This window comes from Leptodactylus fuscus, chromosome 1 (genome assembly GCF_031893055.1).
Source record: "Leptodactylus fuscus isolate aLepFus1 chromosome 1, aLepFus1.hap2, whole genome shotgun sequence".
Classification (NCBI taxonomy): Eukaryota; Metazoa; Chordata; class Amphibia; order Anura; family Leptodactylidae; genus Leptodactylus; species Leptodactylus fuscus.
The window spans coordinates 45,986,901-46,007,339 of NC_134265.1; the positions used below are offsets into that span (position 1 = coordinate 45,986,901).

A 20,439-nucleotide genomic window follows, 5' to 3' on the forward strand; every position below is an offset into this window, starting at 1 on the left:
TGCCACTCCTATAAGGTGTATTGTGCACCATCATAAACTCTCCCAGGAACCGATGGATGTGTAAGCAGTGCAGACTGCAGGGGCGTGGAGGATGTTCTGCAGAATTGCTTCACCACAGCTGTCACATCGATCTGTTTCTCAAGATCTTCTCGTGTCTTGTTCTTTACCGCCATTCGTTGTGTAATGCCTTATATAAGACTTATATGCCTTAAAGGGCCTTTTAAAGGGGCCACCCTGCCACTCCTGGGAACAGACGTTCCTTGGAGTGTTTGTTTACAATCTTTGCCCACTCCTTTATAGTAATTTAAAGGGGTTTTCCAGGCTGCATTATTGATGACCTAGCATATTCAGCAGTGACTACCATGATACAGAGCACATTATAGTGATAAACATCCTACCTCTATTATATGTGTCATTTTTATAGGTTTGGAGAAAAACAACTCTTTTATAAAAAACCAAAACAAAACAAGTCTTATGCAGTTGGTGCACTAGAGTCTTCAGCTCCCTGGAGCGCGGCTCTGGTCACTCCTGCCTGTGCTACCCTATGCAGTGAGCGTTGATCTACCCACTGCTATGATATCATTCCTCCTACTTCATGCTCTCAGAGCTGAAGGCCCGCCCCCAGTGCACCAAATGCCTCATATATACGCAAAACCTCAAAGTTGTTTTTTTTTTTCATATGACATAGATAACAAAGGTATGCTGTGTATAATGTGCTCCACAATGCTGTGGTAGCAGTTGAATATGCTTAGGGGAGATTATAGACTCCCCAAGTCTAGGGCAATATGGTAACTTGTGGTCATATGACATTAAAGGGTTATTTCTGCCTCGGTGTGCCCTAGCTAAGATGAGAATAACCCTTTCTCCACCTCTCATGGTGTCGCGGGCCATAGTAAAGTATAGAAGAATATGCACTATACATTCCTGTGGCTTACCTTGTCCTGTATACTAGTGTTTGTAGCTGTCATCATGTTAGGGCGGGTTCACACCTGTGCCCAGCCTCTGCTTTCAGGTTTACGTCTTCTGCCGGAGAAACTGAACACTTTGCAAAGTGTCCGCCTGTTAGCGCCCATTAACCGGATGCAAAGTTGGACATGCAGGACTTTGTGTCCGGTTAAAAAAAAATAAATAAAATTTCGCCACACAGACCAAAAAACGCTCACAGGCGCTCATGGGCGGTCACTGACTGCCGGGTTTCCGTCTCCTGTTGGCAGAAGACGGAAATCCACAAAGTGGAGACTGGGCGCAAGTGTGAACCTGTCCTTAGTTATATTTTGCATACATCTTCCAGACCCTTAGACATCTTCATTCACCATAGATATTTGGATTGTAATCTGGTTTATCCTCTTCCCACAGCAAGAGATGTATTTCAGATGCTAAAGAAACCAAATTATAAGAAACTAGAACTTCAAGTTTACGCCACATTTTTTGAAATCTACAGCGGTAAAGTAAGTGTTCAGCGACTTGTAGTGGATTGCAAGAAATGGACGATATTTCATACGTGTGCAATGTCCGTATGTATAAGGAAGAGACAGCCCTGGAGGCCATGTGAGCATGTAGTGGTCTCTAGGTCTATGCTGTCCATAGTATGGGCTAAAATAAAGGGCAGCGGTGGCACATAGTATGGCGGTGTGAATAGCAGCCTTTACTAATATGGCTCTGTGCACTGTCCATGTACAACCCTTTGTGCACATACACCATGTCTGAATGAAGACTAAATACATGGCCGGTGACTGCTGGCTACAGTATTTCACAAAGGAGACCCGAGAAAAGTTAATAAAATAAATGAATACTACTTGCCTATCCTGGTGCTCCAGTGTCTCCCACCGCTGTCCGGTCCTGAATGTTCGGACAGTTGCCTATACATAGTATAGTCTGACTTTTTTTCTTTTTCTGAACCTTTTTTTGATGATTTTGTTTTTGTCTTTCAAGGTATTTGACTTATTGAATCGGAAAACCAAATTAAGAGTCCTTGAAGATGGCAAGCAGCAGGTGCAGGTGGTCGGCCTACAGGAAAGGGAAGTTAAATGTGTAGAAGACGTTCTCAAACTCATTGAGATTGGTAATAGCTGCAGGTAAGGTTCACGTTATGTATGTATTAGCCATAAGTTCTGTTCAGGCCCTTATTACAATGTACCGCTAGTCCTTTAGATCCGGCATATCTGCTGCTATGATACAGAAGCTGTCCATCCTTCCTTTTCCCTTCATCCATTATATGGCGGTATTTTTCTCCCTGTGCTTTAGGACATCAGGACAGACCTCGGCCAATGCGCACTCTTCTAGAAGTCATGCCGTGTTTCAGATAATCTTGCGACGGAAAGGGAAGCTCCATGGTAAATTTTCTCTCATTGACTTGGCTGGAAATGAAAGAGGTGCCGACACTTCGAGCGCAGACAGACAAACACGACTCGAAGGGGCTGAGATAAACAAGAGTTTATTAGCACTAAAGGTGGGTTTTCATGGCAGCAGTGATGTAGAGGGTGTGTTCCTAAGACATCTACATCCTTATCATCCTCCTCTTGTAATTTTATAACAAGTGGCAGAACTTTGGGTGGTTGTTGCAGGTATAGATTGGTTTCTGCTACATATTATAAAAAATTTCCAGCACTATTACAGGGGTTATCCCTAAAAAGATACTTATAGCATAACCATAGGCTATACCATAAACGTATTATAGATGGTGGTCCCACCTCTAGGACCTGCATCTATCTCTAAAAGCTTCTGTGCTCTGCTGCTTACCTGGCCGCAGCCTCTGAGGTGACTGTCCATTATGGTTGGGCTTTATGGAAACAGCATGACTCTGAGCTCCGCTCTTTCTACAACTCCTATAGAACTGAATGGGAGTTAATGGAATGAACATAGAACATGTCATATGTATCAATTTTGGGGAAAAAAACCTTTTACTGAAGGAAATTGTATTTTGAACATATAAAGCTAAGGGCTCGTTCACATCTGCGCCCAGGGTCTCCGTTATACAGGTTTCCGTTTCCTGGCCGGACACGGCAGAAGACAGAAATCTGAGTACGGAGACCGAATGCTGGTGTGAACCCAGCGTCATTCACCAGCAATAGTCTAGCATTGTAATTAATTTTACTTCTGTTCTGTTCCTGAATCATCCCATGGAGATCTAGCCTCCTTGTTCTACTGTTTGTGCTGCTGACAATACCATATCTTCTTTATCTACCTAAGAGACCAGAAGTGCAGTAGTCTAGTAGACGAGTCCCTACAATGATTCATGGCACTTGTAAAACTCCCCTGAATCCCACTGCTTATCTATACTTACCTGTGAGTGCTGTGTGCGGAATCTCCAATGTATTTCTATTAAATGCACATTTCTACACTGAGCTGTCACTTGTTTATATAAGACGCAGATCAAGAATAATAAAATCTAATAAAATTATTTGTTACTGTTTTTAATTTTGGAACGTATCCTTCTTAAGGTATCAGTTGTTTTATTTGATAAATTTGTGAAGACTGACTTCTGTTTTATGTTTTTAGGAATGCATTCGTGCGCTTGGTCGAAATAAACCTCATACGCCATTCAGGGCTAGTAAACTGACACAGGTTCTGCGGGATTCTTTTATTGGCGAAAACTCTCGGACCTGCATGGTAAGACGTTTCTCTTTTTATGCAGCAGATCTATTTTGTGACATAAAATGAAGCCAAACGTTGTGTCCTTTATAGGGCGTGCTGCCATTCCTTAATTCCCTTGCAAATGTTTGCCTGCATTTCACGCCTATGTCTGTGTGAAAGCTATAGGGTAAATTTACTTATGAAAATGATAAATTCTGCAACAATTGCACCATATTAGTAATATTAGCAAGAGTCAGGAGCAATTTTGGGTGGAGTTGGAAAATAAAGTTACCAACTCTGGCTTCAAAATAAAACCGCCGTGTTTACACCAAGTGGCTGAACAGCCCATAGAAACCTGATAGTGCTGTATATAGTCTGAGTCTCCGAGGATCGCTAGTCTGCATTCCAGAGGGGATACCTACACGTGTACTGCTGCGGATGTATTTATCTCATGTCTAGGCGGATACATTTCCATGTGTACACATTTTCAGCCTCTGAATGTAAAGAATGTTCTTCGCCGACTGCAAACTGACATCTTGACAGTCACAAGGAATTAGAAATATGTCTACTAGGGAGTTGCCAAAAAATAATGAAGTTATATTTACATAGAACTGGAAACCAATTTCGTTGCCTGCAGATGAATAACCCTGTGCATTACCTTGTAGATCGCCACCATTTCCCCTGGAATGGCGTCTTGTGAAAATACCTTAAACACCTTAAGATATGCAAACAGGTAATACTTTTCTTTCATGACTTGTTCCTTCAGGACATCTAGCTTGACTATCAAGATACAGTACATTCAGTAAAAGTAAACATACAATTCATGCTGTTTTACCTATATATTGTGGTGTTGGTTTGTTTTTTTTTGTGGTTTTTTTTTTTTTTTTTTTAAAGAGGACCTTTCATGTCCTCATCAATGTGCAGTTTTATATACTGTTACAAAGCAGACTGTCGTCTTTCCCGATATGCACACCGTGCTGGAGATATCAGTACCATTAATTTCGGCACTGATATCTCCCCACTGTCAGAAGGGCAGGCTGTAAGAAACGCCCCCTCTGACTAGTCTCTCTCATAGCCTTGTACTGTGAGGAGACGTTCATCACAGCTCATTGGAATGCCCCCTCTGACAATAAAAGGCTGGTACAGTACAGTCATGGGAAGGGCGGTGTGTTCCTTATTGCCCAGTGATGATACCAGGCTGTAGGGCTCACCTTTTTGACAGTGGGGAGATATCGGTGCTGAAATCAACAGCCGACAGTACACTGAATTCAGCACCAGAGCTCACATCAGGCAAGCCGACAGCGTGCTGAATTCAGTGTACTGTCAGCTTTCTTGCTGCATATAATACCGCACATTGATGAGGACATGAGACGTCTTTAAAACGTACCTCCAATTATAAAACCACTTTCCATAAATGAATAGTACATGTGAATAGAAGAAACTTTGTAATATATCTTATTAAATAAATTTGATTTCTCCCCTACTTATTAGGCTGCGCTCCTCCGCCGTATCTTCAGACTGTTTACATAGAATGTCTCAGTATCCAGCTCACACAAGAAGTCTATGGAGGGGGGAGGATGTTAATTTCTTGCCTCATTCTGTGCACTGATTGAGTCTTATCTTGAAGTGTCAGAAGAGAGCTCCTGGACTCTTAGGCTACATTCACATGACAGTGAAAACTAGTCATGACGTCCGTTTTTTTTGTTTGTATTTTTGACGGACGTCACAGATCAGTATTAATTTCACCGTCAGTGAATGGGGTCTATTCATGTGACTGTTACTTTTGACAGTCATGTCCTATTTTTGGGCATTTTCACGGATCCTTCCACTGAATGTATGCGGGGATCCGTGAAAGTGGGTGCAAGATGACTGTGAAAAATGAGTGTGTCTCCTCCAGCAGCCACCCTCCCCCTCCCCTATATGTCTTCTTGCAATCTTTATGGACATGGAGCATTGGTCAGTGCTGTCCCACCATCAGTCTGTCCACAAGCTGCAATATCTTCAGCCCTGCAGGGGCCATAGGGGCTAGACCCCCACCCATAATGCGGCCGCCATCAGCTCGCACAGCACTGACTCCATGCCCCATCCCAGCTCCAGTGCAGCGTATTGTAGATGTTTTATTTCCATGTTGTTCTTCTTGTAATGCTCTATTGAATCTCTGCTCAGTCTGTCTGCTGTTCTAGATGGCCAGTGCTATAATCTATTCTGTGTTTATCAAACTATGCTTCGTCTTCCTGCCATGTCTCGGGCTCCAGGGTAAAGGAATTTGGGATTAGTCCATCGGATATTCCCTTCTCTCAGGGTAGCGGGAGTCGCTCTGATCTCTCTCCTTCCTATGAGTATGACGACTTCTCTCCTACGCTCACCAGGTCTCACCTGCATTCTCTATACTCCATGTATTCTTGTGGCCTGAGCCATTGACACCGTCCCTTTTATTTAATGCTCACGTTTTCAGTTGACTTTTTGTGTTGCATGGTTTTCTAGATTTTCATCATAAGTTGGTGGCATGGCTTTACTTCTAGTCTTTTATTTTTGTTGATTTTTGTGCGGTCAGCTGGTAGAGATTTCCTTGTTCATGTGCGGTATACTTACTTTTTAAAGGGGTAAACTGGTGACATCGCCGTTCTAGTCAATATGTAAATGAGCCGTTTCGAACAATGAGGGAGTTGCTGTTACTCCAAAGAGTTAAACTACAACACCCACATGGCTTTAATGAGCTCATCTGCATATTGACAAACCCAGCGATATCTCAGCAATGGAGACAGCGATTCACAAAGGGGGGACCCTAATCTACCTATCTATGGGGCCCGGTGAGTACGTTGGGTTTTGGTGACAGACTTAAGCCGGTTGCAGGCGACCATGTGTAACCGGCTGCTGTTAATCAACAGCATGGGCAGCGTATGGGCGATGGATGTCACCCATATGCCAGCCATACCGTTCATTATCGGCAGCCAGTTGGCACATAGTTATGTGCAACCGGCTTAAGTCTGTCACCAGAACCCAACATATTCACTGGGGCCCATGGATAAGTAGATTAGGATCCCCCTTTGTGACTGGGGACCATAGCAATGAATGGGTCAGTGTGCTATCTGAGAAAAACCCAAAATGTCTTTCAGATGTGACCCGTCAAAGCTGTCAAACTATTATAGTCTCAAGGAAAGTTATTAAAGGGGTTATTCATGTAAGCCTTAAGACAGGCCATCAGTTTTAGATCAGAGTGGGTTCAGTTCTTGGGTGCTGCTTGACGAAGAGCTTTATATGAAAACTACAACACTCGGAGTACGGACAGCGATGGCATGAGAGGTGAACTGTAAAAATCGTAAAATCAGACATATCAGGTTTTTTGTTTTAAAGTTTTTGCAAAACCCGAGATTTGACTGCACTATGTGAATAAGTCCTAACATACAGTTGTATAAGAATAAGGGCGGGTTCACACCTGCGCCCGGTCTCCGTTGTGGGTTTCGTCTTCTGACCGAGAAACTGGACAGGAGACGGAAACCCGGCAGTCAGTGTACACCCGTAAGCGTCTTGGGCCAATCCGCAGCGACACCGTTTTTTATTAACCGGACACAAAGTCCTGCTTGTCCGCGGAGACCAGAAGACGCATACGGGCAGTCACCTCTGTAAACACAGTCAAGTGAATGGGTTTGAAAACTGACTGCCGGTTTCCATCCCCTGTACAGTTTCTCTGGCAGAAGACGGAAACCTGCAAAGCGGAGACCGGGTGCAGGTGTGAACCCGCCCTAACTCACTTTGCTTCTGACACGCGTCTGAAAACTACAAATTCTGGTGTCCTGAGCAAAATGTGGCAGATTTACTAATCCTGTCTTTATGTTCAGACGACATAAGTTTTCACCAGGCACTCAAGACTCTCCCACATTTGTCATAGAAGCTCATGCTGAATGGTAAATTTAGTGAGTCTTCAGATACTTAAAGGGGTTTATACCACAAAGTATATTTATCTTTTGTGCGTAGGGTAGAGGATAAACAGCTGATCAGTGGGGTCCACTGACCACTAAGACCCCCTCTGATCCTGAGAACAAGGGTCAAAGCATCTAAAATACATATAAAGGTTCAGCAAAGCATGGAAACCAAATTTTTTAGCAGACATCAAGCCACAATTGTGGCACAGTTAGTAAAGCCTTAGTAAATCTCTCCCCATGCTTGTAGTAGTATGTATACTGCTCCATACATGGCCAATAGAGAGGTGTTACAATGGGGAGGATGGGTGTGCTGGTATGTCACTGTACACACTCATCCCGGCTCTATGACAAGGAGATCTCACAGCTGACATTATACATTCAGATTACGTTCTTCTAGTGGCCATGTATTTTATTTTACTATTGACTTTTTTGGCCAGAAAAAAGTCTGATGTGTTCTTCATTGTAATGATCTGCTCCTTGTTTCAGAGTGAAAGAGCTGACTGTGGATCCAAACGCCGCGGGAGACCTCCGCCCCGTATTACATCATACCCAGAATCAGCTGGATGACCTGGAGTCGCTGTGGGGAGTGGGCAGCTCCCCTCAGAGGGATGACCTCAAGCTCTTATGTGAACAAAATGTGGGTGGATACGCGGCGGCTCACTAAGATGTCTCCGCTGTGATGTACATTGTCTATGCTGTGTCTTATATCTCAATTCACACATTGTGACATCATCCTGGCATCAGTCCATTTGGTATAAGGTTTACAAAAATTGCCCCCTGGTTGTAAATGCCACTTTCTGCTTCTTTGTGTATATAGACTTGGCACTGCTCTAAAGGGTGTTGTCTGTTATTAACCAAGCCTTGGCTACAGCTCGGATGCACTAATACAGCCTTCAGCCGAATGCTAGCAGATATATATATATATATATATATATATATATATATATATATATATATATATATATATACACATTATGCCCTGTGTGCTAAATTTCCAGCATATAAAATATGAAAAGTTGCATTATTTTTGCACAAGTTGCCATCATGCGCAAAAAAAATACAACTTTTTTCTGTTTTACATCACCCTTTATACCACTTTCCTAAAAAAGGTGGCAAGGTTAGGGCCACTGACTTCGCCAGATTTACCATCATGTTCACTAGAGTCTGCACCAATTACTTCAGTTCAGGCGTATGGCCCTGCTGGAGGAGGCGCCACATTTCTGAGGTGACCTGCTACTTGGTATAAATGGGGCCCATTCTCTCCCAGCACAATGATATGCCGGCCGTCCTAAAACACCAGGCTTAATAAATTCCCCCAAGTGTCTTTTGTCCTCAACCTTTCATTGATGTGACATGGACTCTCTTTCTTCACTGCTCAGGAAGAAGAGGTTTCCCCACAACTGTTCACCTTCCACGAAGCAGTGTCTCAGATGGTGGAGATGGAGGAACAGGTAGTAGAAGATCACAGAGCTGTGTTCCAGGTACGGCCTATATGTTACGTATAGTATGCTATAGATCTTATGTAGAGTGTGAATGACGTCTATAGGTGAACCATCTCTTGTTACGAATGTAAGGGCAAGAGAACATGGCGTCATGTGGAGAGGAATTTCAGGCTGTCTTTCGCCTCTAAATCCTGTCCTGTGGAACCCCAAACCCGAGTCTTGGTTTCCTGTCTCTGGTTTGCTACTCAACGTGAGTGCTGCAGTTTGTGATGCAATGATGAAGTGTCTGGCATTGCCCCTCATTGATGAACAATGGGAGACACATTCAGGACAATCTTTGGAGAAGGCTGCCTTAAATTCCTCTCTAAACTGCACAGGGTGAACATACAGCAGCAGAGGAGTTCCTCCATGGATATATTACTGGATATAGAGGTCTCTGTACCGCGGCTCCCGTCCTGTAGGTTGTCACATACCCCTCCTTTCCTGTTCCTGTCACTCTTCTGGTGTCTCAGCCCCCATATCCCTCGCTCATGGTGTAATCTCAGGAGTTGCTGTTTTTATCAATACACAGGAATCTATACGATGGCTTGAAGATGAGAAAGCTCTATTAGAAATGACTGAAGAGGTGGACTATGATGTGGATTCCTACGCTACACAACTTGAAGCAATCCTAGAGCAGAAAATTGACATCCTTACCGAATTACGGGGTATGTATTTAGCCACTCATGGGCTACTAATAAGTGGGAATGTAAGTCTTGGCATCCCTGGTGGTTAGTTGTTTGATGGGGCTGTGATGTCCTTTCATTGGTCATCGTAGTTCTTAGGAGTATCTGTACCTGGTATTGAAGCTCAGGGCTCGTTCACATCTGCGCCCAGGCCTCCGTTCTGCAGGTTTCCGTTTCCTGCACGAGACGGAAACCTTCCGGCATCTTTCAAACCCATTCATGGATTTGAAAAGTGTCCAGCCGTGAGCGCCGGTGAGCATTTTATGCTCTTCGCAGCTAAACCGTTTTTTGTTTTTTTTTAACCGGACACAGAGTCGGACATGAAGGACTTTGCGCCTGGTTTAAAAAGAAACGGTTTCGCCGCGGAGAGCATAAAACGCTCACCAGTGCTCACGGCCAGTCTCGGCATGACAGGTTTCAGTCTTCTGCTTGCAGAATGTAAGTGAGCACTTCAACCCCTCAATCATTTTCATTGGCCTATGACTGTGATGGTAAACCTTTTAGAGACCACGTGTCCAATCTGCAACCCAAAACCCACTAAATTACCACAAAGTGCCAACACAACAATTTAACCTTAATACTCATGCGGATCCACAACTGCGGACAATTACGGACCTGCAAAATACAGTCGTGTGAATGGAGCTTTACAGAGCTTTCATTTATACAAACAACTTTGTACTGCATTTGGTATAATTTTGAACAATTAATGTTCACTATTTACATCGTACAGATCTGTTTTATAGTGACCGTGTAATGTTATTATGACCTGTAATAATATCACGTCTGCTATAAAACCGATACTGAGTGACATAAATTGTAGAAGGTTTCCACTCAGTCCAATCTGCTTCACAGTAGCCCCCACACAGTACAATCTGCTCCGTAGTGGCCAGCACACAGTATAATCCTTTCCACCGATAGGTGCCCACAGAGAAGGCTCTGAGTGCCACCTCTGGTACCCATGCCATAGGTTCGCCATCATGGGCCTCTGCTAAGGAAAGACAATGATTTTAGTCTGAGAACCCCTTTAATATGGGCATTCTCATGCAATGCCTATCTGTATGCAATGACCATAAGTCGTGGGATTATTGAAACAGCCACGGTGGTGTTGAACTACACTGTTCCCTGCCACTGACCTGGCCACTCTTCCCAGGTCCAGACCAGCTACCTACTATTCCCAGGTGACTGGTCCGGCTATCACGTTGCAAAGGTTAACAACTACATCTGAGCTTTCAGGCCTGGTTCACATCTGCGTTTGGTATTCCATTCAAACCTATTCGCATTAAAAAGCAGTTAGCTAAGAAACCACACGGACCCCATAGACTATAATGGGGTCCGTATGGTTTCTGCACGAATGTCCTGCAAGCACCACATAGAAATCTCTAATATCTCTTCTCTCTTACAGACAAAGTGAAATCTTTCCGAGCTGCTTTACAGGAGGAGGAACAAGCCAGCAAGCAAATAAACCCCAAGAGACCACGAGCCCTTTAAGGGAAGGCTTTAATGAAGGATGACCTTATAAAGAACTTTCTCCTGTAACATAGCATTATTATTAAACTGTGGCCGTAAAAAGAAACCCCATTACTTGAACCGTTAAGTCAACTTTTTATAATGTCAGTGGAATTTTCCTCTTTCACTTGAATGGATATCTGTTTTTGGGCTAACCACTACACTGACGCCTAGACAAGCTTCAGATCCCAACGGCACAAACCTATCGGTAGGGACTACGAGGCACTTTGTCCAAAATACACCATTCAATGTCTTATTTTGCAAATGTTTGTCTTTTTTTTTTTTTTTTTTGTTCTTTTTGTTTTTTTTAATAAATAACTTTAAAACTGTGTACCGGAGGAAGTCCTCCATTTTGTTGTCATCCAAGACTCCATATTGCTGCAGAATAAGAGACGATGGTTTGAAGCTACTTGCATGCTTGCCTCTTCATCCGTGATTGTACAGGTACAGATATTATGGACTAGCTGTGCGCACCTCCTATGTGCCTTTCTCAAGGCTCTCGACCCAACATGTTTCATGATGCACAGCCTTAATAAAATCCAAGCGTTCTTTGTCGGTGTAAATTTCTCACATATCTATTTTTGTTGTAGGATGTGCCATATGGAAGTACAGAGGTTATACTGTATAAAACAGAGTAGGTCGGCGGTGGCGGAATATATTCACTGTTGGGATGAGACTGATCAGTTTCCTATACATACGGTTATACGTTTGTCTTGTTTAGTTATTGTCTTATTTTTTTTCCATTACATTTATATTTATTTAGTTTTTCTTTATATTTTTTTCTCTTTGATATCTGTTTTTCTATGTTCCCAAAAATTTATAAAATCATTTTTCCTAACCCATGGTCTCTCTTCTGCGTTGAATTGTCAGTGTTGACACACAGTCATGTACAGCCGCCAACTAGTAGTGAGCCTGTAAACCAAAATCCTAGTATGACCAGCACGTCCGTAACCTGTAGTTCTCAGGTGGTGTAGAGTTGGCTGCGCACCATGTAGGGAGCAGTTTTGTATCTAGGGGTATGGCCACCTAAGACATGTAGAACGAGTGGGAAATTTCATGTGGATTTTGGTACTGAAGCCCATGCCAAAATCCTTGTGAAATCTGCATCCTGTTGTCTGCGGTGCCATTTATATGGGCAGAGAATGTCCAGCACAGACTTGAAATCCACATCAATAAGGTACATGTCACTTAAGGTACAGTCACACTACTATCGTTACAATCTGTTGCTCTGATCCGTCATAGGGTCAGAGCATTAGACTGAAAAGCAAATGGAGCGCCCTTTATCTTGTGTTAGAAGAGTAAACACATAATATGGCCTCTGACTTGTTTTTTACATTACACTAAATGGGGACAGACACACACACAGAGGGTTCTCCATCTGCATCAGTCATTCTGTTGGTCTCAAGCTATGATGGATCAGAGTAACGGACTATTAATGGGTAACGTGAATGTACTTTTAGCATTAAAATCACACCTCAGATTTCTGCGACAGATCTTTCCACATCCCAAAGTTGTGTGAACATGTCCTTAAGCCATGAATATCTGATGGATATCTTGGATTGTCCATCTGTGGGGAGAACAGGGGACCCCGGAACCAACCTTGCACAGAAATAGATGGACCTGCACAGCAATCTCTCCATTCATTGGCAACTTGGATGCAGTGATGGGTCAGGGAACCCTTTTTTCCCCCCCCATATTCAGTTTGGGTTCCAGAGATGGGATCTACATCTATCGGATATTTATGGCATATAGTGTGGATTTGGCCTTGGTGTGAATACTTTCAGGCCACTCTGTATAGTCCTGGCGAAGACCCTCCTATACTACGGCATTCCATTGGGACCAATTTTTTGGACCTCAGATACACATAGGTACAGTAGGGACATAAAAACCTCTGCAAGAAGCAGGAATTGGGGAAGTCATGCTATATACATGGTTGTGTGCACTGGACCTAATGAAAGAATATGGCCACATGTGACTATTTTATTTTGGTCACTATTTTATTTTGGTTGCCTTTGTTCTTTCCCTGTGTATTTCAGCCCTAGTCCAGGTGAAATACAGATGAAGGTAGTTTTGAGATATAAATTGCATTAGTTTACGTGAGCTCCATATTTAGGAGCTTTCAATTCTAGATCTATTACGTGACATATGTCCACGTGAATGAGGCTTAAGGTGACACCAGTTTTGCTGCCTATCTAATGTGTATGTTGGTGTCCCAACTAGTCCCAAGGTCTGAGAAAAGACAGTGACTCAATCTCCGACTCTATTGCGGACACGTGAACTTTTGGCCAAGTGTTCATGTGTATAGTCGGTGATGGGTGCCCTTTTTGTCTTAGAAGGGAAGCATATAACGTTTGATCTCATGCACATGACTATATAACAACTCCGTATACACTTTGCATTTCTTTGATCTGCATTATGTCACCAATGGCTGTCTATGGGGCTGTACACCTTTCTACAGGGAGATCACCTTGAGCCGTGTTCCTCTGAATGCCGTATTATAGAGATGTCGTCCTCTAGGAGTGTGACTTCTCTTTTATAGGGTGCCCACCCTATAATGGCACATCCTGTCCTCTATGAGTGTTACTTCTCCTTTATGGGTGCCCACCCTATAATGGCACATCCTGTGGTATACCGCCATACAGCTCTGCCCTTGTAGTGGGACTATAGATTGCACATGGTGGTTTCTTGCCTCCTAGGATACAGCTGCTCCCTCCATGTTTAGGGACACTTTAAGATCTGACTGTAAGGTCTGCTGGTCGCTGCCGTACACGGTGCCTGCTTCTCCTGTATCAGTGACTCCCATCCTCCACCTGTACAATGCCATTGAATTATTACTGTATAATGAATATTTTCCGTTTTTTACTTTTATATTAGAAAGGAGTATGGCCATTAATGAAGTTTAGGTGTTGCTGCTTTTGCTTCACTGACAGAGTGATGGCGCTATTCTCTCTTTTTTGCACCACGTTTTCTTGTCTAGATTCCAAAAGACATCATGTATGCTGTTAGACCATGCTGTTCATCTGTACATTTCATCATCCAGAAGTTCCTTACCGATGACTATTGAACGATATAAAGTATACAGTCACTGCCTTATGTTCATTCTGTTAACTGATGCCTTTAGCACACGAGTTAACAATAAACAGAACAATGTTGGCAAGTACGGAGTGTCCTCTGGTTCTTACCGCCGCTCGCTATGTGACGGAGGAGATAATGGTTACGTATAGTAATACTAATAACATAGCATCTGCCATGTGGACAAAAAAACAGACCGCCATATGCTTTTATGCATATGGTGGATCAATTGATTATTAGAGACTGGGCAGGTACACAGGTGGAAAACTGCAGCGTTCACAGAGTAAGCAAACGGATCTGCGGTCAGATTAGAACCGCAGTCTGAGGGGAAACTATAGATGGGTGATAATGTGGCACATCTTTAGCACAAGGCCCTTTCCTGCACCAAAGATGTACCACATTCCCTGTCTTGGGCCTTACTGGCCGCTATCTGGGTACCTTGTGCCAGTTAAGGGCTTTATTAAGACTGGAATATGACGTATCAGTCTTAATAAATTCACCTATTTCAGTGAACAAGGTGCCATCCACGGCAAACCCACGTGTAACACTGGTGATTTACATTTCATGTGGATATACACTTACACGAAGTTCACACTAGCATTCAGGTTTTTGTTCTACGGTACCCAAAAAACAGAAACCCAAAGACCCCATAGAATATAATGGGACCTGCTGGGTTCCACCCAAAATCTGCAGGACTTTTCATTACACATATTTTAAGTGGAATGGGGGGTGAAATCTCCAAATGTTAGTGTGAACCTATCATTGATGGATTCTGCATCAAAATGCTGACCAAAAAACACCTCCCATTGAAATCAATAGGAGCCGACCATTTCCGTTTTCCGCGAGTGGTTTGTTCCTGCTCACAGAAAAAAGAAGCGACCTGCCCTTTCATCAGGCGGATTCCCGCGGACAAACGCCTCACGACACCTCCCTCTCGACTAGGCACATTTATTTGGGCCTAATCCGGAGCGGAATGCCACAACTGGATGCCGGTGCACTGCACTGGCATCCATTCGCAGCTACCTGTATTTGAGACCGGAACCTGAGGCGGCCTCTGCGTCAATTTCCGGACCAAAAAACCCTGTCTGAATCTGGCCTTAGCCTTAAAGAGGCCTGTGCAAAGTTGTTACCGCTTTTCTAGTGATCAGTGGGGATTCCAGTGGTCGCTCCTACCGATCAGACACTGCAGATAGGTGATAAGCTGAAAACTGGGTGCAACTCCATAATGTTCAACCAGTTTATAAAGAAGAAAAATCTGATTTGCTATATATTCCCATTACCACAAGGACCACTCCATTTGTCTCTACCTGGACGGTATTTTCAACACTTTACAATGGTTTGCAGTATGTAATAATAATAATACATTTTATTTCTATAGCGCCAATATATTCCGAAGCGCTGTACAATTTGTAGGGTTCAAGTACAGACAAAAAGATACATTACAAAGAAATAGTCACTTCACACAATGGGACTGATGGCCCTGCTCGCAAGAGCTTACAATCTATGAGGTAGAGGGGGTGACACAAGAGGTAGCAGGGGCGGCATTGCTTATACAGTGTTCAGACAGTTTTATATAGAGGTGACTGTCATTACACAGACATAAAACTGTATGAGCACTCACCAGTCCTTTAATGTGTGGATGGAGCTTGGACATATAAGATTAGCCTGAAATGGCATCATATCATGTGAGGAAATGTGGGAGCGGGGACAGAGGAGGGTTTGTTTTAGGGATTCTAAATACAATACGGAAGGGTTTACATTAAGAATTGTGATAGGCTTGTCTGAAAAGATGCGTCTTTAGGTTGCACTTGAAGCTGTAGAAATTGGGAGTTAATCTGATTGTCCAGGAAAAAGCATTCCAGAGAAGTGGTGCAACTCAGGAGAAGTCTTGTATACGAGCGTGGGAGGTTCTGATAATAGAGGATGTAAGTGTTAGGTCATTGAGTGAGCGGAGAGCACGGGTTGGGCGGTAGACAGAGATGAGGGAGGAAATGTAGGGAGGTGCGGCATTATGGAGAGCCTTGTGGATGAGGGTGATAACTTTATATTTTATTCTATAATGAATAGGCAGCCAATGTAACGACTGGCACAGACCAGCGGCATCGCTGCAGCGTCTAGCCTGGTAGATGAGCCTGGCCGCTGCATTCAGAATAGATTGTAGAGGGGACGGTTTAGTGAGGGGAAGACCGATTAGTAAGGAGTTACAGTAGTCAAAGCGAGAATGAATCAGAGAGACAATAAGTGTCTTTAGTGTATCTCTGGTAAGGAAAGGGTGTATTCTGGAGATGTTTTTGAGGTGGAGGTGACATGAGCGTGCGAGTGATTCAATATGAGGGGTGAAGGAGAGGTCTGCATCAAACATGACCCCGAGGCAGCGGGCATGCTGCCTAGGAGTTATAGTAAGGCCTGAGACTGCAATGGATATATCAGGGACAGATCTGTTAGATGGTGGAAACAGTAGTAGTTCAGTCTTAGAGAGATTTAGTTTCAGATAGAGTGAGGACATGATATTAGAGACAGCAGAGAGACAGTCACTGGTGTTCTGTATGAGTGCAGGGGTGATGTCACGGGAAGATGTGTATAATTGGGTGTCATCAGCATAAAGATGGTATCTGAAGCCAAATCTGGCGATGGTTTGTCCAATGGGGGCTGTGTAGAGAGAAAAGAGCAGGGGGCCTAGGACCGAGCCCTGAGGAACCCCAACAGCAAGGGAAAGAGGGGAAGAAAAAAAGCCCGCAAATGATACACTGAAAGTGCGGTCTGAGAGATAAGAGGAGAACCAGGAGAGCGCAGTGTCATTGAGGCCGACTGAGCGGAGCATAGTGAGGAGGAGTTGATGGTCAACAGTGTCAAAAGCTGCAGAGAGGTCCAGAAGAATAAGAAGAGAGAAGTCACCATTGGATTTAGCCATTAGGAGATCATTGGAGACTTTTGTAAAGGCCGATTCAGTAGAGTGCAGAGCGCGGAAACCAGATTGTAAGGGGTCAAGCAGAGAGTTAGCAGAGAGATAGTGGATTAAACGGGTTCACTAACAAATAAAGAGGGGAAAAACATAGCTTTCATCATTTCTGCCTATCCTAGCCATGCCGATATTAAAAGGCAGATTACAGATTGTCTTCAGTGACAAGATCACCTTTCCTAGAAGATAAATTTTTTCAATGCTATTTTTTGTGGTTGTCTCAATGAAAGAGGTGTGTTAGCTCTCTCCATCATGGCCAGGTGCTATCTCCCATATCACAATGATCTCGTCCTTCTGCACAGTGTATTTAATGGTAACACAACCACTGACATTGGAGCAGTCTTGGATTCTGGTAGTTTAACCCCGTACATCAGGTTTTGGCCACCTTTGACACTTTGGCTGTTGTGAGACTACAACTTTCAGCATCCATGCTTGCTTGATAGTTCTCTAAACTCCCAAAAAATAAACCAAGTCTGCTGGGAGTTGTAGTTTCCCACCAGCTTTACTACCAAAAGATGCTGAGCTGTGCCTTACACACAACCCATAATGTCCAGAAGACTCCCAATTCAGGGGCGACCTCCCAGATGAGCCAGCAAATCTCCTAGGTGTGGCAGATCTCTGTTACACCCTATTTAATGTGGGCACAGTGAGTGAGGGTAATGTCACAAAAAGGGGCGAGACAATTATTGATGTACTTGTGTCATATAAAGGGTGTGCTCTTGGTGGGAAGAGAATATGGCTATCACTGACTGTGTGTTCTCCTAAGTACCTGCCAGCAAACATGGGCAAGTCTGTCTTCGATGTGGTAGTCAATAGCAAGCATGGCATCTATAGAGTTCTCTGACAGACTCTCTGTGCATACTCACCAGCATCGCATAGTGTAATTGAGCTACTGATGTGTTAATATGGCAGACAGAGGCCTGACCATTGCCTGTGGGTTCCATTAGTACCTGCCTATTAGGCCATGTCAAGGACTTTATATTAGATTGGGGCAGGTGAAAAAAAACAAACAAAAGTTACCTATCCCTGGTGCTCTGGTGCTTCCCAGCATGGTCCAGGCTTTCTCTGGTGTTTTCTTTTGGTGGAAGTCCGTCCCAGTACGTGATGTCCCATGCAGGGTCGGAGTGGCCCATCAGAGGACCGGTAAACACCTTTAGTGGGCCCTACGGGACTTCCACTGCTTTTTTGTTTTTTTTATAGGCAGTGGAGGTGCAGTAAGGCCCCTATCCACTTACCTCTCCCCCGTTCCCGGCCAGAGTAGTGGGTTTAGGTAATGCAGTGTTGTACATTGTATGACAGGCTCCTGATATGTTATTACCTTTAGACGTCCTGTCTCGATACAGCTGATCTGAAGGGGTCTTGGCGGTGGGCTCCTAGAAACAATTCCACAGGTGGGCCCTTAAGACACCTCAGTCCGACCCTGGTCCCATGCCCCTTTCCTTAGGCTGCTGATTGGTCACGTGAGAAGGAAACCACTAGAGTAGCAGGACCAGGCCGCGCTGGGGGGCACCGGAGCGTCAGGGACTGGTTTTTTGTTGTTGTTTTTTTACTAACTAGCATCATTGTATGAAGCTATGGGAGAGAATTTTTTTCATTGCAAAAGTTATAATGAATTAGTAAAATACCCGCGGCTTCGCTCACAAAAAAATATGTTAAATTGTTGGTTACGCTAAAGTAATATTTCCAGTGTCACACTGAGATTGACATTATCAGAGCTACAGTAAATTTTTTTCCACTTAAAATTTTTATTATTTTGGCATTTTTCTAATTTGTCCTAACATTGATGTGAACAACAACTTTTTTTTAAATTTCTACATTTTTATTGATTTTACATATTCAATACATATTATGTAGCATAAACTATTACAACTATATTAAGGAACTGACATCTCATTAACCCTTTCCCGACATCCGCCGTAATAGTACTAGGGTGTGTAACTATGGCGACCGCCATAGCCGCCAGGTATCTACTGCTTTACACAGTAGACAACCGGCGCTAATGTCTCCGACCGGTTTGGGGACCGATCGGAGGCATTGACTCTTCCGGCACCTCGGTCAAAGCTGACCGAGGCACCATTTTCCTGGCGGCGTGTGGGTGCCGCCATTTTCTTGTTGATCGCCGGCACTTCGGTCTAGTGTTTGTGTGGTGTTGTGGGTTTGGTGCATGTGTGCTGTTGTGTGATGTTTATGTGGTGTTTGTGAAATGTTTGTGTGTTCTGTGTAGTGGTGAAAACCACCATGCCGTTCCTTAGAAATACCGTTTTTTACCGGTATGCAAATTAGTTATCTGGCAGCGATGGGGGCGTCCCCACTGCAGCTCGAGAATACGATCCTGCGACACCTCTATCTTCAGCTGGATCCTCGCCTTCTCTGTCGTCTTCCTCCTGCGTCACCTCCGACGCCTGCGCAGTTGGCTCTGCCAGTGAGACACTAATAGAGCCGACTGCGCATGCCGGCCGACGGCCATTTTTGGGAGGCCGATCTTGTTCTTGTAGTTCAATGTAGGAGCAGCCTCCCAAAAATGTCCGCCGACCGGCATTCACAATCGTCAGAGGTAATGTAGGAGGAAGACGACAAACATCCCAAAGGTGTTCTATAGGATTCAAGTCAGGACTCTGTGCAGGCCAGTCCATTACAGAGATGTTATTGTCGTGTAACCACTCCGCCACAGGCCCTGCAGTATGAACAGGTGCTCGATCGTGGTGAAAGATGCAATCGCCATCTCCGAATTGCTCTTCAACAGTGGGAAGCAAGAAGGTGTTTAAAACATCAATGTAGGCCTGTGCTGTGATAGTGCCATGCAAAACAACAAGGGGTGCAAGCCCCCTCCATGAAAAACACGACCACACCATAACACCACCACCTCCGAATTTTACTGTTGGCACTACACACGCTGGCAGATGACGTTCACCGGGCATTCGCCATACCCACACCCTGCCATCGGATTGCCACATTGTGTACCGTGATTCGTCACTCCACACACCGTTTTTCCACTGTTCAATCGTCCAATGTTTACGCTCCTTACACCAAGCGAGGTGTCGTTTGGCATTGACCTGCGTGATGTGTGGCACCCAATCACCTGACCACGTTCGAAGTCCGTGAGTTCCGCGGAGCGCCCCATTCTGCTCTCTCACGATGTCTAATGTCTACTGAGGTCGCTGATATGGAGTACCTGGCAGTAGGTGGCAGCACAATGCACCTAATATGAAAAACGTATGTTTTGGGGGGTGTCTGGATAC

At 44.1% G+C, this 20,439-nt stretch overlaps 1 protein-coding gene across 4 annotated transcripts in view; it reads left to right on the forward strand.

Annotated features, from left to right (window-relative positions):
• Positions 1–12,614, forward strand: part of KIF2A (kinesin family member 2A) — a 50,329-nt gene extending 37,715 nt beyond the window's left edge. For 2 of the 4 annotated variants that reach the window (XM_075269788.1, XM_075269789.1), the window contains exons 12-21: positions 1,357–1,448; positions 1,933–2,075; positions 2,245–2,449; positions 3,499–3,609; positions 4,239–4,306; positions 5,829–5,942; positions 7,983–8,133; positions 8,876–8,977; positions 9,510–9,645; positions 11,066–12,614. In XM_075269788.1, coding sequence (XP_075125889.1) covers positions 1,357–1,448; positions 1,933–2,075; positions 2,245–2,449; positions 3,499–3,609; positions 4,239–4,306; positions 5,829–5,942; positions 7,983–8,133; positions 8,876–8,977; positions 9,510–9,645; positions 11,066–11,151 — 1,208 coding nt within the window. In that variant the 3' untranslated portion in view covers positions 11,152–12,614. The remainder of the gene's footprint in view (positions 1–1,356; positions 1,449–1,932; positions 2,076–2,244; positions 2,450–3,498; positions 3,610–4,238; positions 4,307–5,828; positions 5,943–7,982; positions 8,134–8,875; positions 8,978–9,509; positions 9,646–11,065) is intronic. The other 2 variants (XM_075269790.1, XM_075269791.1) reach the window with 2 other exon arrangements.
• Positions 12,615–20,439: the final 7,825 nt, after the last annotated feature.